This window comes from Perna viridis, chromosome 11 (genome assembly GCF_037379345.1).
Source record: "Perna viridis isolate PV_CMFRI_1.1 ecotype Kerala chromosome 11, ASM3737934v1, whole genome shotgun sequence".
Taxonomy (NCBI): Eukaryota; Metazoa; Mollusca; class Bivalvia; order Mytilida; family Mytilidae; genus Perna; species Perna viridis.
Window position 1 is genome coordinate 32424657 of NC_142455.1, and position 24864 is coordinate 32449520.

General features: G+C 33.7%; 1 protein-coding gene and 1 pseudogene across 8 annotated transcripts in view; both read right to left on the reverse strand.

Moving 5' to 3' along the window:
- Positions 1–563: 563 nt before the first annotated feature.
- LOC148603761 (uncharacterized) overlaps positions 564–24864 on the reverse strand; it is a 49903-nt gene continuing 25602 nt past the window's right edge. For 5 of the 7 annotated variants that reach the window (XM_088553729.1, XM_088553731.1, XM_088553730.1 and 2 more), the window contains exons 2-7: positions 14576–14789; positions 13842–13942; positions 10735–10869; positions 9046–9132; positions 8638–8692; positions 564–2421 (exon numbers count right to left, since the gene is read on the reverse strand). In XM_088553729.1, coding sequence (XP_088409855.1) covers positions 2379–2421; positions 8638–8692; positions 9046–9132; positions 10735–10869; positions 13842–13942; positions 14576–14789 — 635 coding nt within the window. In that variant the 3' untranslated portion in view covers positions 564–2378. Of the gene's footprint in view, positions 2422–8637; positions 8693–9045; positions 9133–10734; positions 10870–13841; positions 13943–14575; positions 14790–15447; positions 15627–24864 lie in introns of those variants that run through there. The other 2 variants (XM_088553727.1, XM_088553732.1) reach the window with 2 other exon arrangements.
- LOC148603762 (uncharacterized) lies at positions 16857–22501 on the reverse strand (annotated as a pseudogene). Its single transcript, XR_015916760.1, has 3 exons — positions 22391–22501; positions 21361–22137; positions 16857–19025 (listed from the first exon to the last, which is right to left on the reverse strand). The product of XR_015916760.1 is annotated as an uncharacterized LOC148603762 (transcript).

Sequence of the window (24864 nt, forward strand, 5' to 3'; positions counted from 1 at the left end):
CGCCAAGAAAGAATTTCCCAATTGATGTATGCTTTTTATAATTAAATGACATAATAACACAATTTAATTGTAACTTCAAAAATATCATACGTTTGTCTCTTGTTTATAAAAAAAAATTAGTATTAATATTAATTACATTTCGATCATCCTTCCTCATGCTAATATTCATCTTGACATTTGTTTTTCCTTGTTTTTCTTATACATGTCATAATATATTTTCACTAAATCCTTATGGAGGTGATTTTATTGATAATTTTGTTGAGTGAACTAGGTGCACTTATCTGTTGCTTTTCGATGGACAGTCATAATGAGTAGATACATGTTGTTGTCTGTTGTCTGATTAGTTAAGGTATTTGTATTCTGTATCGATCCGTGGATTTGTTTTATAGTTGGATTTTACAACCACTCTCCCAGGTAAAGGGAGAGGGCTCTCATAAACATGTTTAACCCCGTTCCTTTCCCTAGCCCGAAACCAGTAGTCCAGTGGTAAAAGTAAATTGATGATAACAAAGTAGGAACTCTCTTTGAAGCGTCTGTAAAGTGTAACTAAAATATAAGACCCGTTTCTGTTCGATTTAAATTTAATCGATCACAATATCTAATGCGTTGATATAAAGATTATCTATGACATATATATCAAAGTAAGAAAACATTTTAACACATAAGAATGGCAAGAAAATTATAGGACTAATTGGAAACAGTTAGTACCTTTCCGGAACCTGACTATTATGACAGGAAATCAATTAACGAAAAGGAGAATAGCGTCACACTAAAGTTTATTATTCTTATATTTTATCAAAGAACAGCAAGATTCATTTAAACACAAGTAACATAGAAGAAACGTGGTATAATATCAATGTTTCAGTTGTTAGTTATAAAAAACATAAAGCATTTATAGTTTTATGTTCCAAAAATGATATTCTGCATTAGATAGCATATATAACAACGACAAAACCATATAAAACTAAAAAAACAAAACCCTAAAAACACCAAAACAAAAAAAAAAAAAAAACACCAAAAAAAAAAAACAAACAAACAAAAAAAAAAACAAAACAAAACCAAACAAAACCCAAAAACAAAATACCATCTTTGAATCAAGCAATACTGATGTTACATATTTTAAAGCTTTTAATTGTAAAGCCTGAATATTTTACATAAGTGATTTCTGTATTTTATAATGATAAAATGTCAATCGTCTTGAATAACGTAATGGAATTGAGCCCCAATTTAATTTTCTGTTTTTGATTTTTTGTAAAAAGCAAATGGTTGTCAAATTTTTAAAGTGATTTCCTCCACATTAACAGCTCTGCTATGTTCTTAAGTGTAAGTATTTGTAAGAATCAGGCAAAATGGAAAAACACTCAGCAACATCCGTTTCAAAAATCAACCGATCGGACAATATAATTTCTAGCAAGAATGATTTCTGAATTTGAAAAGACCATGTTTTGATATCTTAGTCACTGGACTTGGTCAGAAATGTTTTAATAGAATGCTGATTCAACAGAAACATGAAATTACACTTTTAAAATTCACCCTCTGTCCAAATCTTAACTGTTTTTATCTCTTTTACACAACATTTCCAATTTATAACAGAAGCCAAAATATGCTCATTTTCATTGTATGGCCTATTGATACAGATTCTCCATTTTCCCCTCTCTCGGAATGTCCAATGCACCAATTTCCCCGTACACCACTCTCCGGTTACCCCATACCCAACTCCTAATTGTTCAATACCCTATTACGCAATAACCACATTCCCAACTACTAATTGTTCAGTACCCTATTCCACGATTGTCCCATTCTTCACTTCTGAATGAACAATACCTCACTCTCAATGCCCCATACTGCATAAAATATTGTCGTTGTGAATGCGAGTAAAAAGTAAACACTTAAGCTAGATGATGTACGGAATACAAATAATCTGTGGTCAAATGAAGATGATCTGAAATATGTACAACTCAATTTAATGGTAAAAGGCGTTTCAATATTTTTTGCATGACCACCTTGATATGATGATATTGTTTTGGAATGTGTAAATTACATTCTTAATTGTACACAAACAAACTCTAAATTTTGATTCTGTGTTTTGCCCTTATTTTTGATGTTATTGTTATTATTATTATTTAAAAAAATTAAATAAGAACAATTTACTGTTATATTATATCCAATGTCAAAAATCGTCGATGATTGGTAAATAATATACACTATTTTATATTCTTTCTATTTCCTCAATTACAAAGAAAACAACAACAAAAAATAAAATAAACAAACAAACAATAACATGTGATATTACATGTGAAATACATAAAGAAACACAATAACACAAAAAACATCGTTTCGGTATTATCTATGGATTCATTCATCTTTAAATGAACAGTCTATAAATCGTCGGTGCTACGAGAAAGATGGCCGTCCAGGTTCCTAAAATACAAACAAAACAAAGTCTGGTATGATACTATCGTAGCATGTTAATGGACAACGATGACGGGAGTGATACTTTGGATTATGGTGGTCACAATCACTAGTATTTAATTCAACATATATCATGCTATACAGAAGTTGTTTTATTTCTTACAGTACATGTGAGTCCATATTAATGTGGATGTTGCGTAGACGCGTATATAACAATTTGGTATGACTATGATCTCAAGTAAAACAAAGTTTATCCCGCTCGCTCGTTATAAGCGACGCTTTTATTGCTTAAACATGTATTTTCAAAATGAATTCAGTACGGTAATAAAATCAATAGTAAGCTTGGTCCACAAATAATGATGCATAATAATAATTTATTTTATAAACGTAAGTAAGGTATGATCATGTAGACTTCATAAATTCCCAATATCTAACCTTTGAAAGCTAGAAAGCATGGAACATATTTATTCATGATTCCTCCTTGCTCCTTAGGCTTTTAATCGGGAAAGTCGAGCTTGGAAATTTGTTTTAAAAATTGCATCTGAGCAACTACTTTTTGTTCAATATGAGTTATTCTGTGACAGAACTGAACATGAAATATCCGCTGACGCCGTGATCGTCTGCTACAATTAAAAATGGCCAAGATGGCAAATCGTTGACCGTTTTTACAGTTCCTAAAATGACTTGTCGTAAGAGTAAATATGTGTACAAGGACTAGTCTGAAGATAAGCTTTCAGACTCGACCGACCTTTATGAAGAACCAAGTTTGGAAGGAGTGATTTCCATTTCGGATCATGAAGCAGATGAGAGAGATTAATATATTGAAAAATCTTATATCAGAAGAAGACCTCACGCTTCAGAAGACAAATCTGATTGATTGTGAAAGCTTTGATCATTTAGATACTTCATCTGAAATGATTATTTCGGGTAGCATAGTCCGCTATGTCCAAAAGAAATTCAACATACATTTATCACAAAGCTGTGTAATGAAAGCGTTCAGAAAGATTCTTCAGTCAGGACAATTCCATCTTTACTACTTAATATTGATAAGTTCATTGAAGATCTGTTTGATGATAGGAAAACATGGCGTTTCATGAAAGTACATGACAATAGTATGACATTTATTCAGAAGAAGGCAGCCTAAGTTATGAGTCCTTTCTATAAAATTTGGAATCAGCTCGAGGTGTGAGCCACGGCAAAAATGTAAATCGACGAAGTGCTGAAGATCATAGAGAAATCGTTCTTTTGCTCGCCTGCCGTGGCGAAAATAATGAAAGACCCTAATTTGCTAAAACAAACTCTTTCAAAGTACCAAAGTCGTCTTACAGAGTCGGATGAATCATTGTTCGAAAACCAGTTTTACAACGTTTTTGACATAAAAACTAAAAAGAGGAAAACAGCTTGAGATGGCTAGAGAGATAGGTTTGGGACCAAAAAAGATATACGCAGAAGTCGCCCTTTCTGGATGGCCCTTCCAGTTTTCCACATCGAGAAGAAATAGCAGGAAGAGAACTCCGGTTTGGTCTAAGAATGACAGAAGTTTCCCGAGACGATGTTTCAACTCCAGTGCTACGAGCAGTGAACACCAAAAGGGAAGGTATGTTTTCACAAAGAGATTTTTTCTCTAGTAAGGAATCAGATGCACAAAGTACAAAAAATAAAACTAAACCCACATCAACAAGTCAGATAACTGAAATTTATTTGTATTGAATCAGAAAACTATTTCACTACAGGGTGGCCTACACGCCTTCCAGAAAAAGTGGAAAATATTGACATCAGATCAGAAAATTTTAGAAAACTAAATTCGTACACAATAGATTTTACGGAAAAAACAAAACAAAGAACTCCACGGTTTTCAAAACAAGAATAAACGTGCATAGATCAAGAAATATCAGAAATTGTGAAAAAGGGGGCAACAGAAGAAGTAAAGTAAAATCGAAACCCGATTCCTTAGTCATTTCTGCATATGACCAAAGACGGACGGGGGTATCAGACCAATTCTGAACAAAAGTGTCAAATACCAAGCTCACAAGAGATATCTCAGATTTTGCCATGGTCAAAAAGTTTATCAATACCACACATTTCCTTTCGGCGAAGGGTCGGGTCCAAGCTTTTTTTACGAAAATAATGATACCAATTATAATCCTGATGAGGCGGGTAGGTATGAGGCTATTTATTTATCTTGACGTTATTTTCTGGATATGAGGAAGAGTAATCAAGGTAACCAAGGTTATAGCGGTAATCAAAAGAATGTAATCCAGGGACAAAGACCAGACATGGAAAACAGACATACACAACAAAGAACATAAAGTAACTAAAATCATTCATACAAAGTAACAAAAGCAAATTAAAAACTGCCGGGATGGATCAAGTGCACCAGTAGGGTAAGCGTCCTCTGCTTTTCTAGAAACACCCGCCGAGTGGCTCATAAAAAGTCAAGTCCGGGGTAGACAGACGAGGAAAGGAAAACTATGACCTGTTGCATAAATAAGTTTTCACGGTGTAGATGGGTACACCATAACGATCCACGAAGAATCCATAGAAATGAAACTATATTTATTCAAGACAAAATGCTCAGGCATTTTCTAGAAATGCCTGAACATACTGTAATCTGATTAGGTATCAATTCATGAGCTGGCGAGTCTGAAAGGTACATTGAACGCAACGACCGAAACTGTTATCCCTGCAGCCCTTTATTGCAGGGAGATGCAAATGTACAAAACGGCATGCCTCCTAGAAATGGAGAATTTTCACTCGATAATCACACTTCGTTCCACCGGAAAGCAAAGCCGAAATAGGCAGGTTGGTAAAAAAAAAGTGTGAAAATAGATAAATAAAATAAAAAGTGTGAAAATAGATAAATAAATAAAAAGAAGAAAAAAAAATGCTTCTCAATAAATACACAATCAGTACTAGGTACAACTTTGAACTGACATTATCATATCTTACTTAAATTTATGAAATAAAACCGGTAGTTTTATAAGTGCGCTAAGGCGCACGCAATGGAATTATATTTTTATGAATAGACTTATGTAATATTATCTCCCTTCCGCAGTTTCCCTCCCATTGATTTTGAACATATCATGTTTTCATTATTTTTCAGTATCAAACAAAACATTAGCGTTTGTTAGACTAGTTGGCAGTCGTTCAGCCATCAATATGGTCACATGGACTTTGAACAAAGGATGAGGGCCCATAAGGCCTTATCCTGCCTCCTAAAATAATTGTGGGAAAAATTTCATTCATTCGAACAAAAACTCAATAATAATAAAATTCATATTGTTAATTTTTAAAGAGTAATCAAGGGAACCAAGGTTATAGCGGTAATCAAAAGAATGTAATCCAGGCACAAAGACCAGACATGGAAAACAGACATACACAACAAAGAACATAAAGTAATTAAAATCATACATACAAAGTAACAATTTTAAATGTATGCATTATATTTGAAATTTAAAAAGTAAATATTGAGAAATGAAGGCACCAAACCCTCTGGAAGGTCATCCAGGAAAGAAAATAGCATTTTTTTTCACTCTTTTGCAACTTATTTCATAGTGGGATCCAGCGTTAACCAAAAATACATTGAAACTGAAAGTGTGTATTTATTCATTCATTCTACAGGAAAAAAGGATTTTTTGGTTAATGATGGACCTCAATGTCCATTTCGTAACAAAACGTTCAAAAAATCACGTTTACAATCGCTTCAAAAATGACTGTTCAACTTCACCTGTACATGTGTAATATGACTTAGCTACTTATCACATGATTAAACACCATCGTAGCAAGCAGGAAAGATATATTATTTAAAGAGTTTAAATGCCAAAGAATGGTTTTTTTTTATAAAATAAAGTCTGAAATAATCTATTCTTTGATCAGATGTTGAATTTGATAAACTTTATTGTTCACTGCTGTGAACATGCACATTTACATTGTATCCGTAGTATCTGTAGAAATCTTCTTAGTTATCTACTTTGTGATTTCCTTTTGCGTTGTGGTTAAGGATTAGGGGGGTATGATTATATTTAAAATAAACGGGCAAAATTGAAATTTTCAAAATATAAAATGGCAAGTTTTTTTTTTATTTTCCTTATAGTTTTTGCAATCATCATTTTTGTCTATATTAGATAATGAATTGACAAAAAAATAAAACCCACCTTAGACATTTAATCCTAACTCCATAAAATTCTGACAACTGCTCCCTTAATGTATGGAAACAAGTAACCCACTGTATAACGATAATTTTGTTTGTAATAATTGTTACATCGCTTTTTATTCCCTAATGCCATCCAACAATATTGAGCGCAAATAAAGCTTGTAACTCTCTCCTGATCCTTATTTTGAATGTCGGAAAATCAAAAGTCTGGTAAAAAAATCGAGGTTCTGGGTATTTTTCTAATGAAATGAAATGAAAAGAAGAGTCCAATATATCTTACAATGTTTATTCAAGACTGCCTTCTCTATCCCCACGTTTAATCGACTTTGAAAAGTTTATATGCAAAATATATGTTAAATCTTAATCCCTCTTGTACATATAAAATCCCGAGTTTCTTGTATATCATGTTAAACATTTCGTTCGTATTAAGTTTCACATTTCTGAACATAAAAAAAAATGTAAACGCAGACCCGTAGTTACCAGATGAATTACTTTACCGGTACGACGGTTCATGAAGTGCATGGATGTAGATGTAAATTTACAACGGATAAATGTCATAGCTGTGTTCAATAGCCTACTTGTACTTTAAGTATTTCTCATGACAGTTCTAATCTAACATTGGTATCAATCGGTCCTGTCGTGCCAATTGTTGTCAACAGCTTTTGTAGCCTTTATCACTATTTTCATGAAAGCCTATATATTTTGTGTTTTGTGTTTAATGAAGTTGTCGTTATTTCATTCTGCTGCATCCTGTTTTACGTTTTTATTCATTCCATGTCCTTCAAAATTTCTAATAATCTTAAAAACGAAGGCAGGTGCGACCCGGGTTGTGGACTTGGAGGGGTGCGACAATTCATTTGCACGGCCTGGCCGCGAATCATTTGAGATGTTGTGGTAAGAATATCAACCTGACATTAAAACGAAATTTGTTTTTAATGACAAGTTTTAATGCATTTAAGCGGAGGTACCATTTGCATAGATGTGAATGCTCGGAAAGAAGAAGACCCTTCCTTCTTATAATTGTACAAAAAGGGGAAATTTGACGAAGCGTCATTTTCACGACATATTAGAGACAACTCTTCTTATCATAAAACTATACTAGAATTTGTGACAGTTTATTTTCATACATTACAGCATTACTTCTGGACCAAAATAGATGTTATTTTGATCCTAAATTGAAGTATGTCATTTCTGAGCTTCATGGCTTCCTTTTTTCTCCCCATTATCGTAACTGATGAATACTGAAAATTCCGAAAGTGGTAAGTTTTAAGATCCTACCGGGAGACAGAGAGAAAAAGTGGGAGATTTCGGAATGTATGATGAAATATCAGGAGGCTCCAGCCAAAAGGAGAAGCGTGAATACCTATAAAGATGCATTTATTTCAAACTTTCCCACATTAATTTCTAATGAACAACTGCGATTTGATATTTTCTCATCTATATATTTTACAACTTTTAAAATATTATAGTAATTGTTGATTTCTGCAAAGAATAATTATAAGTTTATCAACAATGATTTGTAAATGTACGTGCTAATCATGTTTTACCTGTCGTACCCAGAAAACATTAAACACTACAGAGATCTGACTGTCTGTCTGTCTGTCTGTCTGTCTGTGGTAAACAACAAGAAAATCTAGTGATCTTTAAGATATAGCAGTAAATTAGTAACATGTAGTTGAGGAGGCAACGGTAAAACAAGGTAGACAAAAATGATGTGTTGTTTGAAGCTTTATCGGGCGTAGAAATAAAGGTACAAAGCAAACATACTTTACAGGAATAAGCACGTGACTTTAGCATTGCGTGCATACCTTACGATTTTATTATTTTTTTCACATTGACGTCGGGCTGTTAAAACTTATTCTTCCTCAATTTGAAGCTCCATTGCTCAACTCTGTGCAGTCATTTACGATACATTTTATTTCTCTGGCTGAATCCAAAGTGAAAAAACACGCAATATTGACATAATGATATGGTCATATATCTCTTATCACCTCTAATATATTGTGTTTTCGATAACGTATCATCTAAGATGCCAATGAAAACACAACAGATCCACACTACAGAGAACATACCATATATTATATCCGTCCCTGACCAGGTCTCGCCACATTATCTTGTTATAGATGTCTAACGAATAGAGTAAAACATTACACTAAGGTGTAATTTTTTTTTTATTTTATTGTTTTTTCAACATAAACAGAATGAACACGCATACAATTTAAATATTTCTTTTACAAACGAAAATCTATTTTAATTTAGATTTTGTTAAAGACAAGGATGAAAACATGTGTTTTGATATTAAAAATTGAAACATTTTACATCTTACTCAAGTGTATTCATAACATTTTAATTTCACTGCGTGCGCAGTAGCGCACGTATACAATTACCAAGTTAGAAGCAACAGTTTGTAATGATGATATAATCAACATCGCCAATTTATTTAAGAAAGTTGATAAACCCTTTGTATTATAGAAGCTTACCCGAAATAGTAGCTGCATTATTTCCGGAACATGATGCACCACATGGTTCACACAAGGATACGTCGCTTGGTAACGCATCACTGGTTCCTGTTAATTTGAAAAAAATATAAGTCATAGTGAATAAAAATGATATTTTCTACAAGTCAAATTTGCTACCTTTTAATGTCATATTAAAGTTGACCTTTTCTATAAAGATATGAGTTCAAACCAATATCTCCTTACCTTTTATAATTGATTATACAAATATATGTATATATATTTCCAATTTCACGTGGTGAAAAAAGTAAACAATATACTTACTAGTATAAATATTAAAATTTAAATATTTAGATAAGAGTTAGCTTTCGTAGACTAATATAAGCGTTTAACATCTTAATGTCTGTGTTTTGTAGATATGAAATCAACAAAGTAAGGCTAGTAAGGCTAGAAAAGGGCAAAAGTTTAAAAGTTTGGACCTGGAGACACAACAGACAATACAGACCAGTAAGGAAATCGTACCGTTCCAAGAAATAAAGCGTAGTTTAGAAGCAACGACAGAATAATCATCAACTACTTTCCTTGAAACAAGAACCGAGCTGCTAGCTGACTAAATTATTACATTAAAAGGGATATATTTTCTTCGATAAGAAAAATATCTACATATTATTCCACAAAAAAAATATTTGGTGGGTGTTCTTTCACGTAACATACTTCTAGTGTTTGTCCTGTCTTTTTTAGTTTCGAATTTTTGATATACGCTTTTAGGGATGTTAAATATAAGGCCCTTTTCAACAATTAGCGATTACTACACTCATATAAGGGTATTTACAAAAAGACACATTTTTTCCAAGATGTATTTTGATGAACGCGTCACTCAGTTTTAACATATATATGAAGATCTGATAAACACATGCCTTCAATAAACAAAATATAATGTAAGCATAGAAGGGTCAGAACAATTCCCAACGATGTTAGAACTGTCAAATTTGCGAGGTAAGTTGTTTGTCGATCCCTCCACGGGACTCGAACTCGTACCACTGTTTCATCTATGGCAACACCGCCTGCACAAAGTCCAGCGCCCTAGACCACTTGGCCAACTTGACTATAACGTATATTATTCGCAGGGCGGGTCATTCCTCTTCGAAGGATTAATCTACAGAACGTATACACTTTCGGCAATTATAAACAAGGAAGGTAATAAAGGGAAAGTCCATTTATCAGAGTCGTCACATTCTGAGACGTTTGTAGAATATTCATTTGTTGTGACATGCATCATTAATTTGATCCTCTATCCTACATAATAACATCTAAATGAACTGTCCCGTACTACCATACATCGTGTACTAAGTTACAGCCCTAGATTAATTCTACGAGGAGGAATGACCCGGCCAGCAAAAGCTATATCTTCATATAGCCTAGCTGGCGAGTGGCGCTGAACTTTGTGCAAGCGGTGTTGTTATAGATGTCACAGCGGTATGAGTTCCCGCGAAGGGAACGACCAAAAATTTGCATCGCAAATTTGACCGTTCTAACATCGTTAGAAATTTTTCAGACGTTATTTTGTAATGATTTTTTGTCATATTTATGTGAGCTCTAAATTAAGTGCCTGCATATCATCGCATAAAGGTGGGTTCTAAATCAATGAAAATAACTACAAACAGAAATTGCCCAGTTACAAAAATGATACATTTTAAGGACATGTTTTATTACCGTCTCTTCTTAAAATCTTGTAATCTGTTATAGTTCCGGTGTAAGTACACCTTGTAAAACTGCAAGGATTAGAACCTACTGGATCGGCGACGTACGATGTAACCCTGTCTTTCGGTGTAACGGCGTTATTCATATCTGTAAGGAAAATTTTAGTATAGTGGCAGGTAAACATGTCTCCATTTTAGGAGCTTTTTGTTTGCATGGAATAAATGGAAATCTGTTCTGCTTTAATATAATTCTTAATGTTTATGTTGTTTCATTGGACCTTAATTATGTAAACTGTTTCCATGTCAGACGGATCTTGTTTTGGAAAAAAAAACTTTTTTCCTGCCTCACACTGTAATACATATCTAGTGCAGTTTGTTTCACCAATAAAAACACAAAAAAAAACTTTTTTCATGAATAATTAAGTATTTCTCCGTCTAAGAATCAGGCAAAATATGTATAAGGTAGGCACGTGAAGAAAAATACACAGACATTTTATTGCATAATCCAAGTATCTATACCTAATAACTTATACCTAATACCTAAGAAATCACAGTCAAAGTGTTTGAAAAGTCTGTCGTTTTAGGATATTAATAGGTCAAATTTAGTTGAAATGCACTATGGAAAAATGGCGTGAAAATTTTCCCAAACTTTTTCCTTATATGAGCAGTAAAAATATCTACATCACCAATGCTTCGGGATAAATTTAAAAAACTGTTAAGTTGTTTATTAGATGTATTGAATGCACTTGAGGCAAAAAAGGACCAAATTGAGAAATCTTCCACAGAATGGTACTTAATAAGTTGAGGAAAGCCACATTAAAAATAACTCTTGACAAAACCTTATAAAAATGAAAGGTGGTCCTTCGTCAGTGGCCAACAATACAGGACTATAGATAGAAAGCACATTATATTGATCCATTGTTGAGTGGTAGATATTCAGTTAAACTACTTGTAATTAAATGAATATAAAGACGATATTTTGTGTTTATGTTTTGAGTATTCATCATTGATACTGTGATCAACAACGTAACTGTAAAGACAATCATGCGCACATTCTTATGGCGCTGATAATATTTCAAAACAATTTAGTTTTATTCACATCAAGCTCTCTTTTCTGTTCTTCTTTGGGCAAACCAAGGTACACAGGAAAAATTGCAACATATGTTTTTATATGTTTTAAAGAGTAATCAAGGGAACCAAGGTTATAGCGGTAATCAAAAGAATATAATCCAGGGACAAAGACCAGACATGGAAAACAGCCATACACAACAAAGAACATAAAGTAACTAAAATCATACATACAAAGTAACAAAAGCAAATGAGCAACTCGGACTCCACTAAAAACTGGGAGCTCGGACCAGGTGGACCGGTAGAGTAAGCGTCCCCTGTTTTTCTAGAAACACCCGCCGAGTTGCTCATAAAAAGTCAAGTCCGGGGTAGACAAACGAGAGAGGAAAACTATGACACGTTGAATAAATCAGTTTTCATGGTGCAGATGGATACACCATAACGATCCACGAGTTCTTGATGACGACCATAAAACTTCCGACATATTATATTCAGATAATAGTCTTGAACTGATTGTCTCCAAAAGATCTTTCGAAGTTTGCAGGATCCACATTGAATTAATACCACTACGGGAGTAACAGGTGTTGTGGTAAGACTGCAGACCCTCTTTGACAGTTGTGAGTATAGAAGTTAAAAGTTTTGAAAGAGGTTTGGTGGTACATTTTGCAGATCCAGCTATGAAACGTTGTTTGTATGGATTCTTGTGGAGTTTAGGAATCAAGTACATAGACGGTGAATCATAACCATCGTCCTTTGTAGAGAGACCAAAAGAGGATAGCACAGATTTATGGTTTTCCACAATCTCTTCTTTGGAGAGAGTGGTAGCAATATAGGTCTTATCACTGCTATTATTGTCTACGTCTACCTCCGATAATAAACATTGGATGTAGAATGTTTTGCAGACAAAAAACAATATTGTTTTGGGCTTTGTCATCTGGTACGACAACATATTTGTCATGTATAGTAGACAATGTTTTTGCTACATCGGGGTTTTTGAAAACTGATGTAGCCTTGGCACTCATTGACCTACTTAAAACTTTCATGCGTTTAAAAAAAAAGACCTCACGGCCTTCATCCACTCTGACAGAGAATCAATGTCTTCTTGTTCTCGTTTTATCCATTTTCTTGCATAGTCCTCGACGGCATCAATAAGAACTTTAAAGTTATAATTCCAATTTATGGAGCGTGGTTCACAGTACTTGGGACCTTTAGAAAGGATATTACGCAGAGATTCGTTTTCGATAATGGTTAAATCTCCCGTAACGACGCGACCAGAAGGACCATATTTGAATGGAGAGGTTTTATAAGAACAGTCAGGTGGTTTAGCAATATTTAAAACATATGGAAGCATATGTTTATTACCAATATGATTTTTTTGTGCCGATAAAATAACATGGAATCAAAAGTTTTTTTTTAAAACATATGGAAACCTTACTTTTTTCACACATTAAGTCTTATGGAAAACATATAATTACCATATGAACTCTATTTACCTATTTCTAATGCATTAATTTGTTAGTCCTAAAATATTTTTTCGAATGTTTCAATGGGGATCGTAAAATATGAAAAACATAAAAGAAACTCAAGTGGTTTTCAACATGTATGAAAAGAAAATGTTTTGGATAAACTGTTTTGGTACTGTGATGTCATTGAAATCATTTTTGCTTCAAATAATTAAACAAAAAACGGTATGAAAAAAAAAAATAAACTCTTATACTTGGATTAGGATCCATGAGAAATTGAACATGTCATTATAACTGGTTAAATTGTATTAACCGTCTACAAATAAGAAACATTCTTTAAAGAAAAGATCTAACCACCTAAAATTGCTTGGTATTTCAAACGATTGTAATAGTCATAATTCATGTGCAATGATATTTAAATTCAGTTATACTTTACTTGTCGTATCTGGTTGAGTTTGCCACCCAAGAAAACAGATAGCGCCTCATACTCCACATCAGAAATCTAACCGCTTTTAATATTTATCTATAAACTATTTTACCGATGATTATATTGTGCAGTTTCATACACAGGTCTGTTATCTATATATACCTGATAACAGATGAAAATAACCCAGATTTTTGGTAACAATTTTCACCTTCATACATAAGTATAATCTTTTGTTGTCACCATCAAAGTACTGGTTATCGCTTCTGTAACAAAATACAAAAGAAATATAGAATGTAAAAACAGTATATTATTTTATACTTGTCAACATTGGTTAGTCATAGTCTTGTCATGGAATACAACAGAAATTACTTAAGTATCTTCTGTCGTTTCATGAAACAAAAGCCGTAATTTTGTCATCTGACTTTTAATTCATATCGCCATCTTCTGAAATGTTAAAACCATCTGGTCATTCATGCACAGTGATTAAACAACCAATCAATTTGATACTTATGTTTTCCTTTTTAAATAGAAAAATAACAAGAAAAACGGCTAGAAAATTCAACAGAAAAGGAGAAAACAATCATCGCTAATTGACAGTGAAAATTGAGAAGCCTAAAAGACTTAAATCGGCTAAGACAGCAAACAAAATTAGAGATGCAAAACTATATGTTTAAAATTTATCTTCTCAAAATTTTGGTGACGACAAAGTTTCATTACTAGTCAAAGGGGTGAAGTTTATTACAACCCCAAGAATAAGATGCATAAGGAAGTTATGAATAGCCTCTTTGAATATGAGAGATGCCCAATATGTAATTTTCTTATTTGAAGGCGGAAAAACCGATACAATATACCCATTTTATCAAAATGCGGCTATAATTCGACATATTCATGTGTACCTCCAGAGTAATACATGGTCTGTTGTTGAAATATTGTTCGACAGGATACACGTGAAAGCATTCAAAGTATCACCCATTATATTATATTTAAAAATTCCATCATGTGTGCCTCCAGATGCAGTCGTTGTACCAAATCTGATAGTACCATTTACAGATTCTGATGAAGATTCAAAATTCCAAGTAGAAGTGTGAAATTCCGAGGGAATATAACAAACTAAAAAAAAAAAAAACTTTCGAAAACAAAAGCTTCATACGAGTGAAGTTATAAATTGTTATACTTCAATTTGGAAACTTCGCATGCAAACATTGATTTACCATGCGGTAAACATTTTATTTTTCGCACAAACTAGGTTGTTAAAGGTGCACAAGATAACAGACAAAAAAACATAAATAAAAACAAAAAAATACATAAAAAGAACAAAAAAAAAAACAAACAAACAAACAAGCAAAAAGAAACAAAACAAAACAAACAAATAACTAGGCATTGCAGGTTTTATGTATAACTAGGCATTGCAGGTTTTATGTATAATTAGGCATTGCAGGTGTTATGTATAACTATGCATTGCAGGTTTTATGTATAACTAGGCATTGCAGGTGTTATGCATAACTAGGCATTGCAGGTGTTATGTATAGCTAGGCATTGCAGGTTTTATGTATAACTAGGCATTGCAGGTGTTATGTATAACTAGGCATTGCAGGTGTTATTTATAACTAGGCATTGCAGGTGTTATGTATAAATTAAGCTATTAGACAGTTGTGTACCATCCTATGACAAATGTATAAAACTGACAATCAACCATGTATACGCGATCACATGTATAACGATTTCCCTTTTTAGTGTGTTCTATTTAAAATAACCTGTAATTATATACCATGTGTAGGTGACTTTATGTTGGCTCTGCCTTTTTTTGTACAGAGCATAAAAGACTTTTCACTTCCGTCCTTGTAAACAATGTTGCGCTCTTGATTCGTTCTCGTAAAATACATCTTGCCCAATCACGTCATAACGAGTAATCAGGAACAAAGGACGCATGGAAAACAGACATACGCACTGAAGAACATTAGGTAATTTAAATAATACATACAAAGTAACTAAAGCAAATGAGCAACTCGAATTCCACTAAAAACTAGGAGAATGGACCAAGTGCACCGGTAGAGTAAGCAATCACATAATTCCATAAAGTTTCTTAATGTGTCCATTCATAATTTAACCTCACAAACGCAATTTGTGTTACATGTTTATTTGTATTAAGCAGGCTGGACAGTTTCATGAGTTGATACCTGATAGAGAATGAAAGTTTATTTTCATAACCTTCGAACTAGTTATTAATTATAGTAGAAGAGAAACAATCCTGCTTTATTCCATTGAACAAATCATATGTGTTCATGTATGAATGCTACTTCAATAATGGTAATTCATCCATTGGATATACATTGTCCGTATACTCTGACTGAGGGCTAGTATTTCTTCTTTTAGTATCTAAGTACATTGCATTACTTACATTGTTCATGGAATTTGTTGTATGTTTAATGTTTAAGCGAGAGACCGCTCAGTTTTCCACTTTATTGCCTAACATACAGCTGAAACTGTCACGGTTGCTATTCAGATATTTTTAGATTTTTTGTTTTTGTTTTTGTTTTTTGTTCGGCCGTAAGAGAAAAAGTATGATGCACTGGCATTCAAAACCATTTTTTTTCAACAAATAATATCAAGTCACATTACTTATTCCGACTATTTCCTAATACACCAGAATGTACCACAAGCAAAATTTTAAATTATTCTACAATTTTTGTGCCAACTATTGTACTGTTTTCATTTGAATGTCACCATAAATGTCACTCTTTAGTGATGTGGTGGTGTGCCCATAGTTGTAAGATGATGAATTTAATGCCTTTTAATGACTTTTGAGGGGACGGTAATTAGAAAAATGCATTAGCACAACTTCAATGAAAACTTATGCCAACTGCATTGTAATTAAGTCTACTTTATTTGGAGAGGCCACCACCGTCAATCGTCATTTTATAAATAAAATATGAACATGGAAAGCAAATTCATCAGCATTCCTTTTTCTAACTTGCAATATACAAAAGCACAGTACCTTTCTGAATTTATAAACAGCATAACGATGTGTTTCAAACTTTCAAAGACATGTTTTATGCATGATCATTGAATTGAGAAAAAATATCACTGCAATATTCTATTACAACTACAAAACAATACAAATAACTAAGACGTGTTAAAAGAAAATAAGGCTAAAACAAATCATTAAGCAACACTTGATGATGCCAACCAAATTGTAATAAAAGCAAAAGGAAAGAAATTAAACAATGGTAACAAGCAATTCACTAAATATCTCTGAACGTGCATACTCCGATATCTAATTTACCGATCGTTATGATTAGGATCTTACCGATTTTCGGTCGCCCTATCGTGTAAGTGTTGGTTTTGTTTTGTTTTGTTTTGATTTTGTTTTTTGTTTTGTTTTGTTTTTTTGTTTTTGTTTTTGTTTGTTTTTTGTATTTGTTTTTGTTTCTTTATGTTGTGTTTTGTCTTTATTTTATTTTGTTTCACGCAAGAAATCGGATCGATGTTTCATATTATAGAATATCATATTTGTGTTTTGTTTCATTGTGTAAGGCCTGCATAATGAGAACAAAGAAAGGTAGATTATGTAACGAGGTAAACCCCATGTCATCATATGTTGCAGTGTAAGTAATAGTAATTTACGTGGCCCATCCTTCTTTACACTTAACTCTTAAAATAACTCGGAAACGAAAATAATAATAAAAAAAACAATTTTAAATATTGCAAAAAGCGATATATTTGTTATAGCTTTTCTTCTTTTTTTTCTCTAAATTATTCAAAATGTAGTATCATCTAAATTAAGCAATCAGAACACTTTTTCTGTTCATAAAACGCACTTCTGGTTCAAGTGGATGTCACCCTTCGCTGGAAACTATTACAATTATACTATTTCCAAATTTTAAAACATGTAGTCATTGTACTACTTGTCAAACACAAATGTTAAACAGAAGACTTATGACTTTTTCATACGTTATGATGGACGGTCAAGGTATGTTATTCATGAAAACGTGAAACTTGTATTCTTCAGCTTTTCTGTACATTTTTAAGTGCCAGTCTATAACAAAATCAGACATTGCCTATGGTAGAGGTGATTCATGGTGTAAATAAACCCTCCAAACATATGAAACAGGAATCAAGGGAACCAAGATTTTATCGGTAATCAAAACAATGCAATATAGGGACAAAGACCAGACATGAAAAACAAACATACACAACAAAAAAAAACATAAAGTAACTAAAATAAAACATACAAAATAATAAAAGCAAATGAGCAACTCGGACTCCACTAAAAATTAGAAATTTGTAATCAAGTTACAATTTTATGAATCGAGAACTTCTTTCTTACCAGTCACTAAATATACATATAGGAATTATTTTCGTATCAAATTCTCCCAACACACATATGACTATGGTTTAAACATAGTCATATCGGGTTACCTGTGTGTTAGTAGCGTCAGTTTATTGGGCGAGATCAAAACAACCCCGATACCAATTCACAACTTGGCGGTGATTGGCACGTTGACTGGTAAGTAAGAAATTATCGATTCATAAAATTGTAACTTGATTACAAATTTCTAATTTTATATCATTTAATTTCTTACTTACCAGTTACTAAATATACATATAGGAATATTGCAGATTTCAAGGCAATATCCTACATCACTGGTGGTGAGATTTCATCATAGTCTCACAAATACATATTTAAGTCAATTTGGAAACATAAGTAACACATATCTTTCAAAACTGTACATATATTATCTAAATAATAAATACGAAATTGGCGCACTTATAACAGAATCTGTAATTAAAATTCTTTAACCGATAACTTTCGACAAAACTCGCCGATTATAAACTTAGTCAAGTTTCGTCGAAACATTAACATCTAATTTTCTGAAATAAAATATCCAAAAAGTAAAGTTTAGCTTCCAATCTGCAGACTGTAAAACTGAAGAAGCTCCTTTAAACAAAGCCTAACTTGGACCAATTCTAGTAGAATGAGCCTTAATTTCAAGCTTTCCAGACTGACTTTCGCCACTGTATGTTAGCGTTTTTGTACTCACAATCCATTTTGCAATAGTTTGAGAAGTCACATGTTTGTGTGAATCTAATAAAGGTAGGAATAATTTGCCGCTTTGATCTTTAGATAATACTTTCCTAAAAGATTCAGTTTTCCTTAAGTAATGTAGTAGAGCTCTACGTGGATCTAATAATGAGTTTTCTGTAATAGTAGGAACGAAAATCTTTGCACCAAAATGACTTTCCCTGTCCTGCTTAGCTAAACCTTGTCGGACAAAAGTAATTTCATTGTGTTGAACCCTCACAGCCGTTTCCTCAGTTCTTAAAGCCTGTAGATCGCTGCATCTCCTGAAAGTAGTAACAGCAATTAAAAACACAGTTTTGAAAGTAACCTCTGTCAATTCAATATTCTCAAATGGTTCAAAAGCACTTTTCTCTAGCATATTTAATACAATATTTAAATCCCGTTCAGGTATCAGTTTTGTAACTGGAGGTATAGAATTAAAAACTCCCTTGATTAGCATAATTATATAAGGATGTTGACCTACTGAAAATTTGTCTACTGGAGGTAATATGTTTGACAACATAGAACGGTATCCAGCAATGGTTCTGTATTTTAAACCCTTACTGAATAAATCAGTCAGAAATTCGGCAACCTGATCCAAAGATTGTGAAGTGGAATTAATTTCCCCCCCCCCTTGCACTTCACCAGCTATTGAACTGTTTGAACTTTGAACAGTAATCTTTCTGAGTTCCTTTCCACCAAGAGGCTAAAAGCAACTCTCTAGCCCCTTCAGAAAAAAACCTTCTGCATTGAATTTTTGGTTGAGAGTAGCCATGCAGTCAGACTGGACACTTGTGGGTTTGGATGGACAATCTGAGTTTTGGGTTGACTAAACAGATTTGGAATCACTGGTACAGAAATTAGTAACTGTAGCAGTTCTGGATACCAGTGTCTTCTTGGCCATAATAGAGCTAATAGCAAAATCTGACCATTGAACTGCCTCATATAATGTAGGACTCGAGCTATCATGCAAATTGGAGGATACACATACTCATACATCTTGTCCCAAGAAATTGTCAGAGCATCCATTGCAAAAACTTCCGGATGCTGAATCCAAGAGCAAAAAACTTCCGTCTGACAATTGTCTGTCGAGGCAAACAGATCTATTAAAGGACTCCCCCACCTTCTGAATAGGGTTTGAACTACATTCTTGTTCAGTGTCCATTCTGCTGGTCTGATTTTGGTTCTGCTCAATTGATCTGCTAAAATATTATTTTTCCCCATTATGTGGACAGCTTTTAGAAACATTTTGTTTTGAATTGCCAAATTCCAAAGATTCCAAGTCCGATAACACTGAGGGGATTTTGTTCCCTTGCTTGTTAATGTATTGAACCACAGTTGTATTGTCGGACTTTATCAAAACTGTTTTCCCTTTCACTTGTTTCGGGAAATGTTTAAGAGCAAAATGGACTGACAATTTATATGTAACTTTTTCTGTGATTCTGAGCATGTCCCTTGAAAAAAAATATTGTTCATGAAACCCCCATAACCTGCGGTCGAAGCATCTGTTGTAATTGTGACAGATGGTTAAAGCTGAACAAAAATTGTCCTTTCTGCATGTTTACTCCATTTTGCCACCAAGAAAGATGAGATAACAGATGTTGAGTAATTGAAATAAGAATTGACAAGTCTTGGGAACTTGGTTTCCAAAAACAAAGAAGATGTAATTGAATTGGACGCATGAACAGACATGCATTTAGAATAAGTTGAATACAATATGCCATCAGCCCTAGTAAGTGTAGGAATTGTTTGGCTGATTCTGTCTTGTTCGTTAAATCATATACAGCTAAACTGATCTTTCCTTTTCTCTCTGAAGTGGGAAATACTAGACCTTTGTCCAGATGAAAAAGTCCAGATAAATCAACCTTTGTGTTGGAACTAAATTCGATTTCACTATGTTTACTAGGAAACCCAATGAACTTACAAGATGTAAACATTTCTCTCGATCCAAGACCAACTGATGTTTGTTCTGTTTCACTATCAACTAATTGTCTAAATAAACTACCATTTTTATGTTTTTAGCTCTGTGATAAGCTGCTACCACTGTTAGTATTTTTGTAGAAGCTCGTGGTGCAAAAGCCGGTCCGAAGCGTAGAGCTTTCCATTGGAAGCAAACGTCTTGAACACAAATCCGAAGAAATTTGCGACTTTTTTGAAAGATTGGAACATGGAGATATGCATCTGTCAGGTCGAGAGATATTACCCAATCCTCTACTTTCATAAGGTTTAAAACTTTTACTAATGTGTCCATTTTGAAATGCATTTTCTCGAGGTATCTCTTGATAGATCTGAGATTTATTATTGATCTCACTTTACGGTTCTTCTTGGGAACTAGAAAAAAATGCGATGTAGACACCGGTTTTCATTTTTTAATAGAGGTACTTTTTCTATAGCATCTTTTGCCAAAAGCGTATTTACCTCCTGAATAAAATATCTGAATCGGTATCGGAAATCGTAGTTTTCCGTATTCCCGACCAATTAGGTTTCTGAATGAATTCCAGTTTGTAACCGTCTTAAATTATCGAAAGAACCATTGGTCTTCAGTTATCTTTACCCAAATTTGTAGGAAAAATCTCGTTCCCCAACAGGTACCTTTGACAGATACTGAAATGTTCTTACCTGTTGACAGTCAACCGTTCTTCTTGGGGATTCAAAAAGAACACCAATTGCCACCCTTCTTATCTTTACTCCTTCCGTCTTTACTTCGTCCATTGTCTCTACTGACTGAAGGATTGCTAAGAGGTAGAGCTATGACCACTTTTATTATAACCACCTTTACCTCTTCTATATGTATCTTCACTGTTGTATCCAGAGTTATTGATGGAATTTACATTGTCACTAATTTTGCCCATCTTACTAGGATAACTATCAAGATTAGCTAAATAATCTCATTTTCTCTTATTACTCATAGTAATTTCAGGTAATAAACTGTCTACCTGAGCTCTATCATCTTTGTGTTTCTCTAGCTTATCATTAAGCCCTGGACCAACGGACCTTCACCAAAAAGAGGTAAGTATAAAACTGTCTCTTGACCCCCTATTGAAATCAGCTTCAGACGATGCTGCTTTCCTACGAATCATATGATGGAATGCTCCTGAACGTCCCATCTGATCTAAGGATTTCATTGAAATAGCAAAAAATATCCTTCACTAACTGAACTGTATCTGCACTAGCATTTTCAGATTCAACTTTATTGAGTAAAGTTCCAAGGACTTGTTGTAAGTATCAAATAGAAATAGCACCTATGCGAGAGGATACCTGACCTTGATAAGCTAACCTCTTAATCTGTTTCAAGGGTTGATTACACAACTGTTTGTGTTTATCCCATGTCATTACTGATTTCTAACCATGAATTGCACCGAAAATTTACTCTAACATATCATCTAGACTAGGAACCTGTAAAAAATCACCGAGTCATCATTTACAGGAAAACATTGAATATGCTCTTCCTTAAAACAAGAAAATCTATCAGGATGTCTAGTTCTCCAGGAATTTTCTAAAATTCTCTTTAGAGCATCATCAATGAACAAACCACTAGATGAATCTGAACTTCCATTAGAACGTCTTCCTTACAAAGTTTACCAAGTACATTAAGACCCTATGACTTATCACTGTCTGTACCGTTCTGAGACTCTTTAACTATTTGTACGTCACCATTAGCACTAGCCTTGTTGGAACATGTGTCAATATTCTTAGTAATATACTGACTAAATCTATCAGTCTTTTCAGACTTTTTTAGTCTGAGAGATATTATTGTCATTAACTGGACAGTAAATTAAGCAGTAAATCAAATTTCTTGTCAAAACCTTGATTCTAAGTTCTCCATTCTGTTCTGTAACTCAAAAGTTTTGGATACTCTTTTCTTCTTTCTCGAATCTTCACTCGTTCGCGATATCTCTGAGATTTCCGAAACATGCGACTCACTATCGTCCGTCCTCTCGAATCTCTTCGTCCGTTAAACGTTCGACGACAGACATTGTTCATGAGAAAAAAAAAAACGTCAGAAAGTCTTCTAACTAAGACTTAAAATTTTAAGAATACATGTGAGAAGCGTGTTGTTTTGATTCCCGCCGAAGATAAACTGAGGCTACTCACACACAGGTAACCGGATAGACGTATGTTTAAGCCATAGTCATCTGTGTGTGGCGAGTTGGGAGACTTTGATACGGAGATAATTCCTATATCTATATGACTGGTAAGTAAGAAATTAAATGATATAAAACTGGGAGCATGGATACATCGTTACGATCCACGAGTTCATGATGACGACCATAAAACTTCTGTAGTGATGACTTAATCTTGTAGCAACATAACCCTGTTCCAGAAGTCTACTTGTTAGAAGTCTAGTGCGATACGAAAATTCTGTGTAGTTTCGGCAAGTTCTGGAATACCGTATGAGTGGTGATATGAACAATCCATACAAAAGTGCTGAAGGGATGTTGCCACAGATGAAAGGAAAGTTGACAATTCTGAATGAAAAGTAATCACGTTTGTCGTAAAGTTTGGTTAGTAGTTTTCCTTTACTATCGATCTCTAAGTGTAGGTCAAGATATGAGGCTGACTTTACAGTGTCTGTAGTATCCTTTATCTCAAGTTCTTTTGGGTAGATGCAATGTATCTACTCCCCGAGATTAGGATTGTTGAAAGGTAATACGTCATCTATAGAGCGGAAACTGAGATTAAAGGATCTAGCTGAAAATTTTTCGACCTGCATATACTTTACTGTTATGTTGACATATATATCCATGTCCAGTCTTTGTCCTGAATAACACCTTTTAATTTTCGCTAGAATCATGGTTCCCTTGATTTCTCTTCCATGTCTGGTCTTTGTCCCTGAATTACATTCTTTTGATTTCTGCTTGAAATTTTGTTCCCTTGATTACTTTTTTATGTCTGATCTTTGCCCCCGAATTACATTTTGTCATTCTACAGGAATCTTGGTTCACTTGATTACTCTTAAATTACAATATATTTTGTTTCTGTATTTAGATCTGCACTTTTGAGAACACCATTCGTTCATGTCCCACTGAAATCAACCAAATCAAGCTAAAGCGAGAACGATAACGCTTGCAATTGGTCAAATTCATACGCAATCTTTATAATTTTATCTCGAAAGTACAACAACCGAAATACAAGCTAAGATTGGTAATTTGATAATTGACTGTTTCTAAATAATGAAGAGGCGTAAATACCGTGGGTATTTGATGAATCACCTCATGTGTGATTTTGAAGAGACTGCTACTTGATCAGACTATCTTAATCGAGTGGTTACTATTCCACAACTACATAAAGACTTATTTGTTAATGTGATGAAATGCACCTGACACCTGGTACTCGGACATGATACACAGACAGACTTAAAATCACAAAAGCATATAGGCTAATAAAAAATACATGAAGAGAAATATGTTCAAATAAGTCTTATTTATAAGGTAAAAATACCAAAACAATACATATAAAACGTGATAAAGCGCCAATAGGGTGCCCACATTTTGGGTTTACGGCCTTAGTCAAGAAAAAATAGAAATGACAGAGGGAAAGACCCCTACTACAGTACTTGCATGAGGAATGCTTTCCATTCTATGGTATGATCGGGAATGAGGAATTGGGGATGGGGATGGTGCATGGAGGTTGGGTATTTTGAATGGGAAGAATGGGGAAATCAGTTCTAATATATCTATTGAAATGAATAAATATGTAAAATTTAATCAAAAGAACAACTAAAATGTTGAAGAATTAAAAAAATCAATATAGAATTTAATTTGTTAATGTAAATATTTGATAAGAAATACGGTATTTGGATTGTATGGGGGTGTTGAGTATTGAGGATTTTTTTTATGGGGAATGGGGAATTATCAACAGGGAGTGGGAATGGGGACAATGGGGAATGGGGTTGGTATATGGTATTAATGGGAAGTTAATACCATACAAGAGCTGTACAAAGCCAGACTAAAGAAATCAAAACGGATTGTTGAAGGCTGTAAAGTCGGACATTTTGGCCTTTTTTTCTCCTTGTTGTCACGTTTTATTTGTATTTTATTTAAACATGTATATAGTTACAATTTACCTTTACAATGTGGCAGCTTTTAAATGATATATAAATCTGTATCATAAGATTTATAT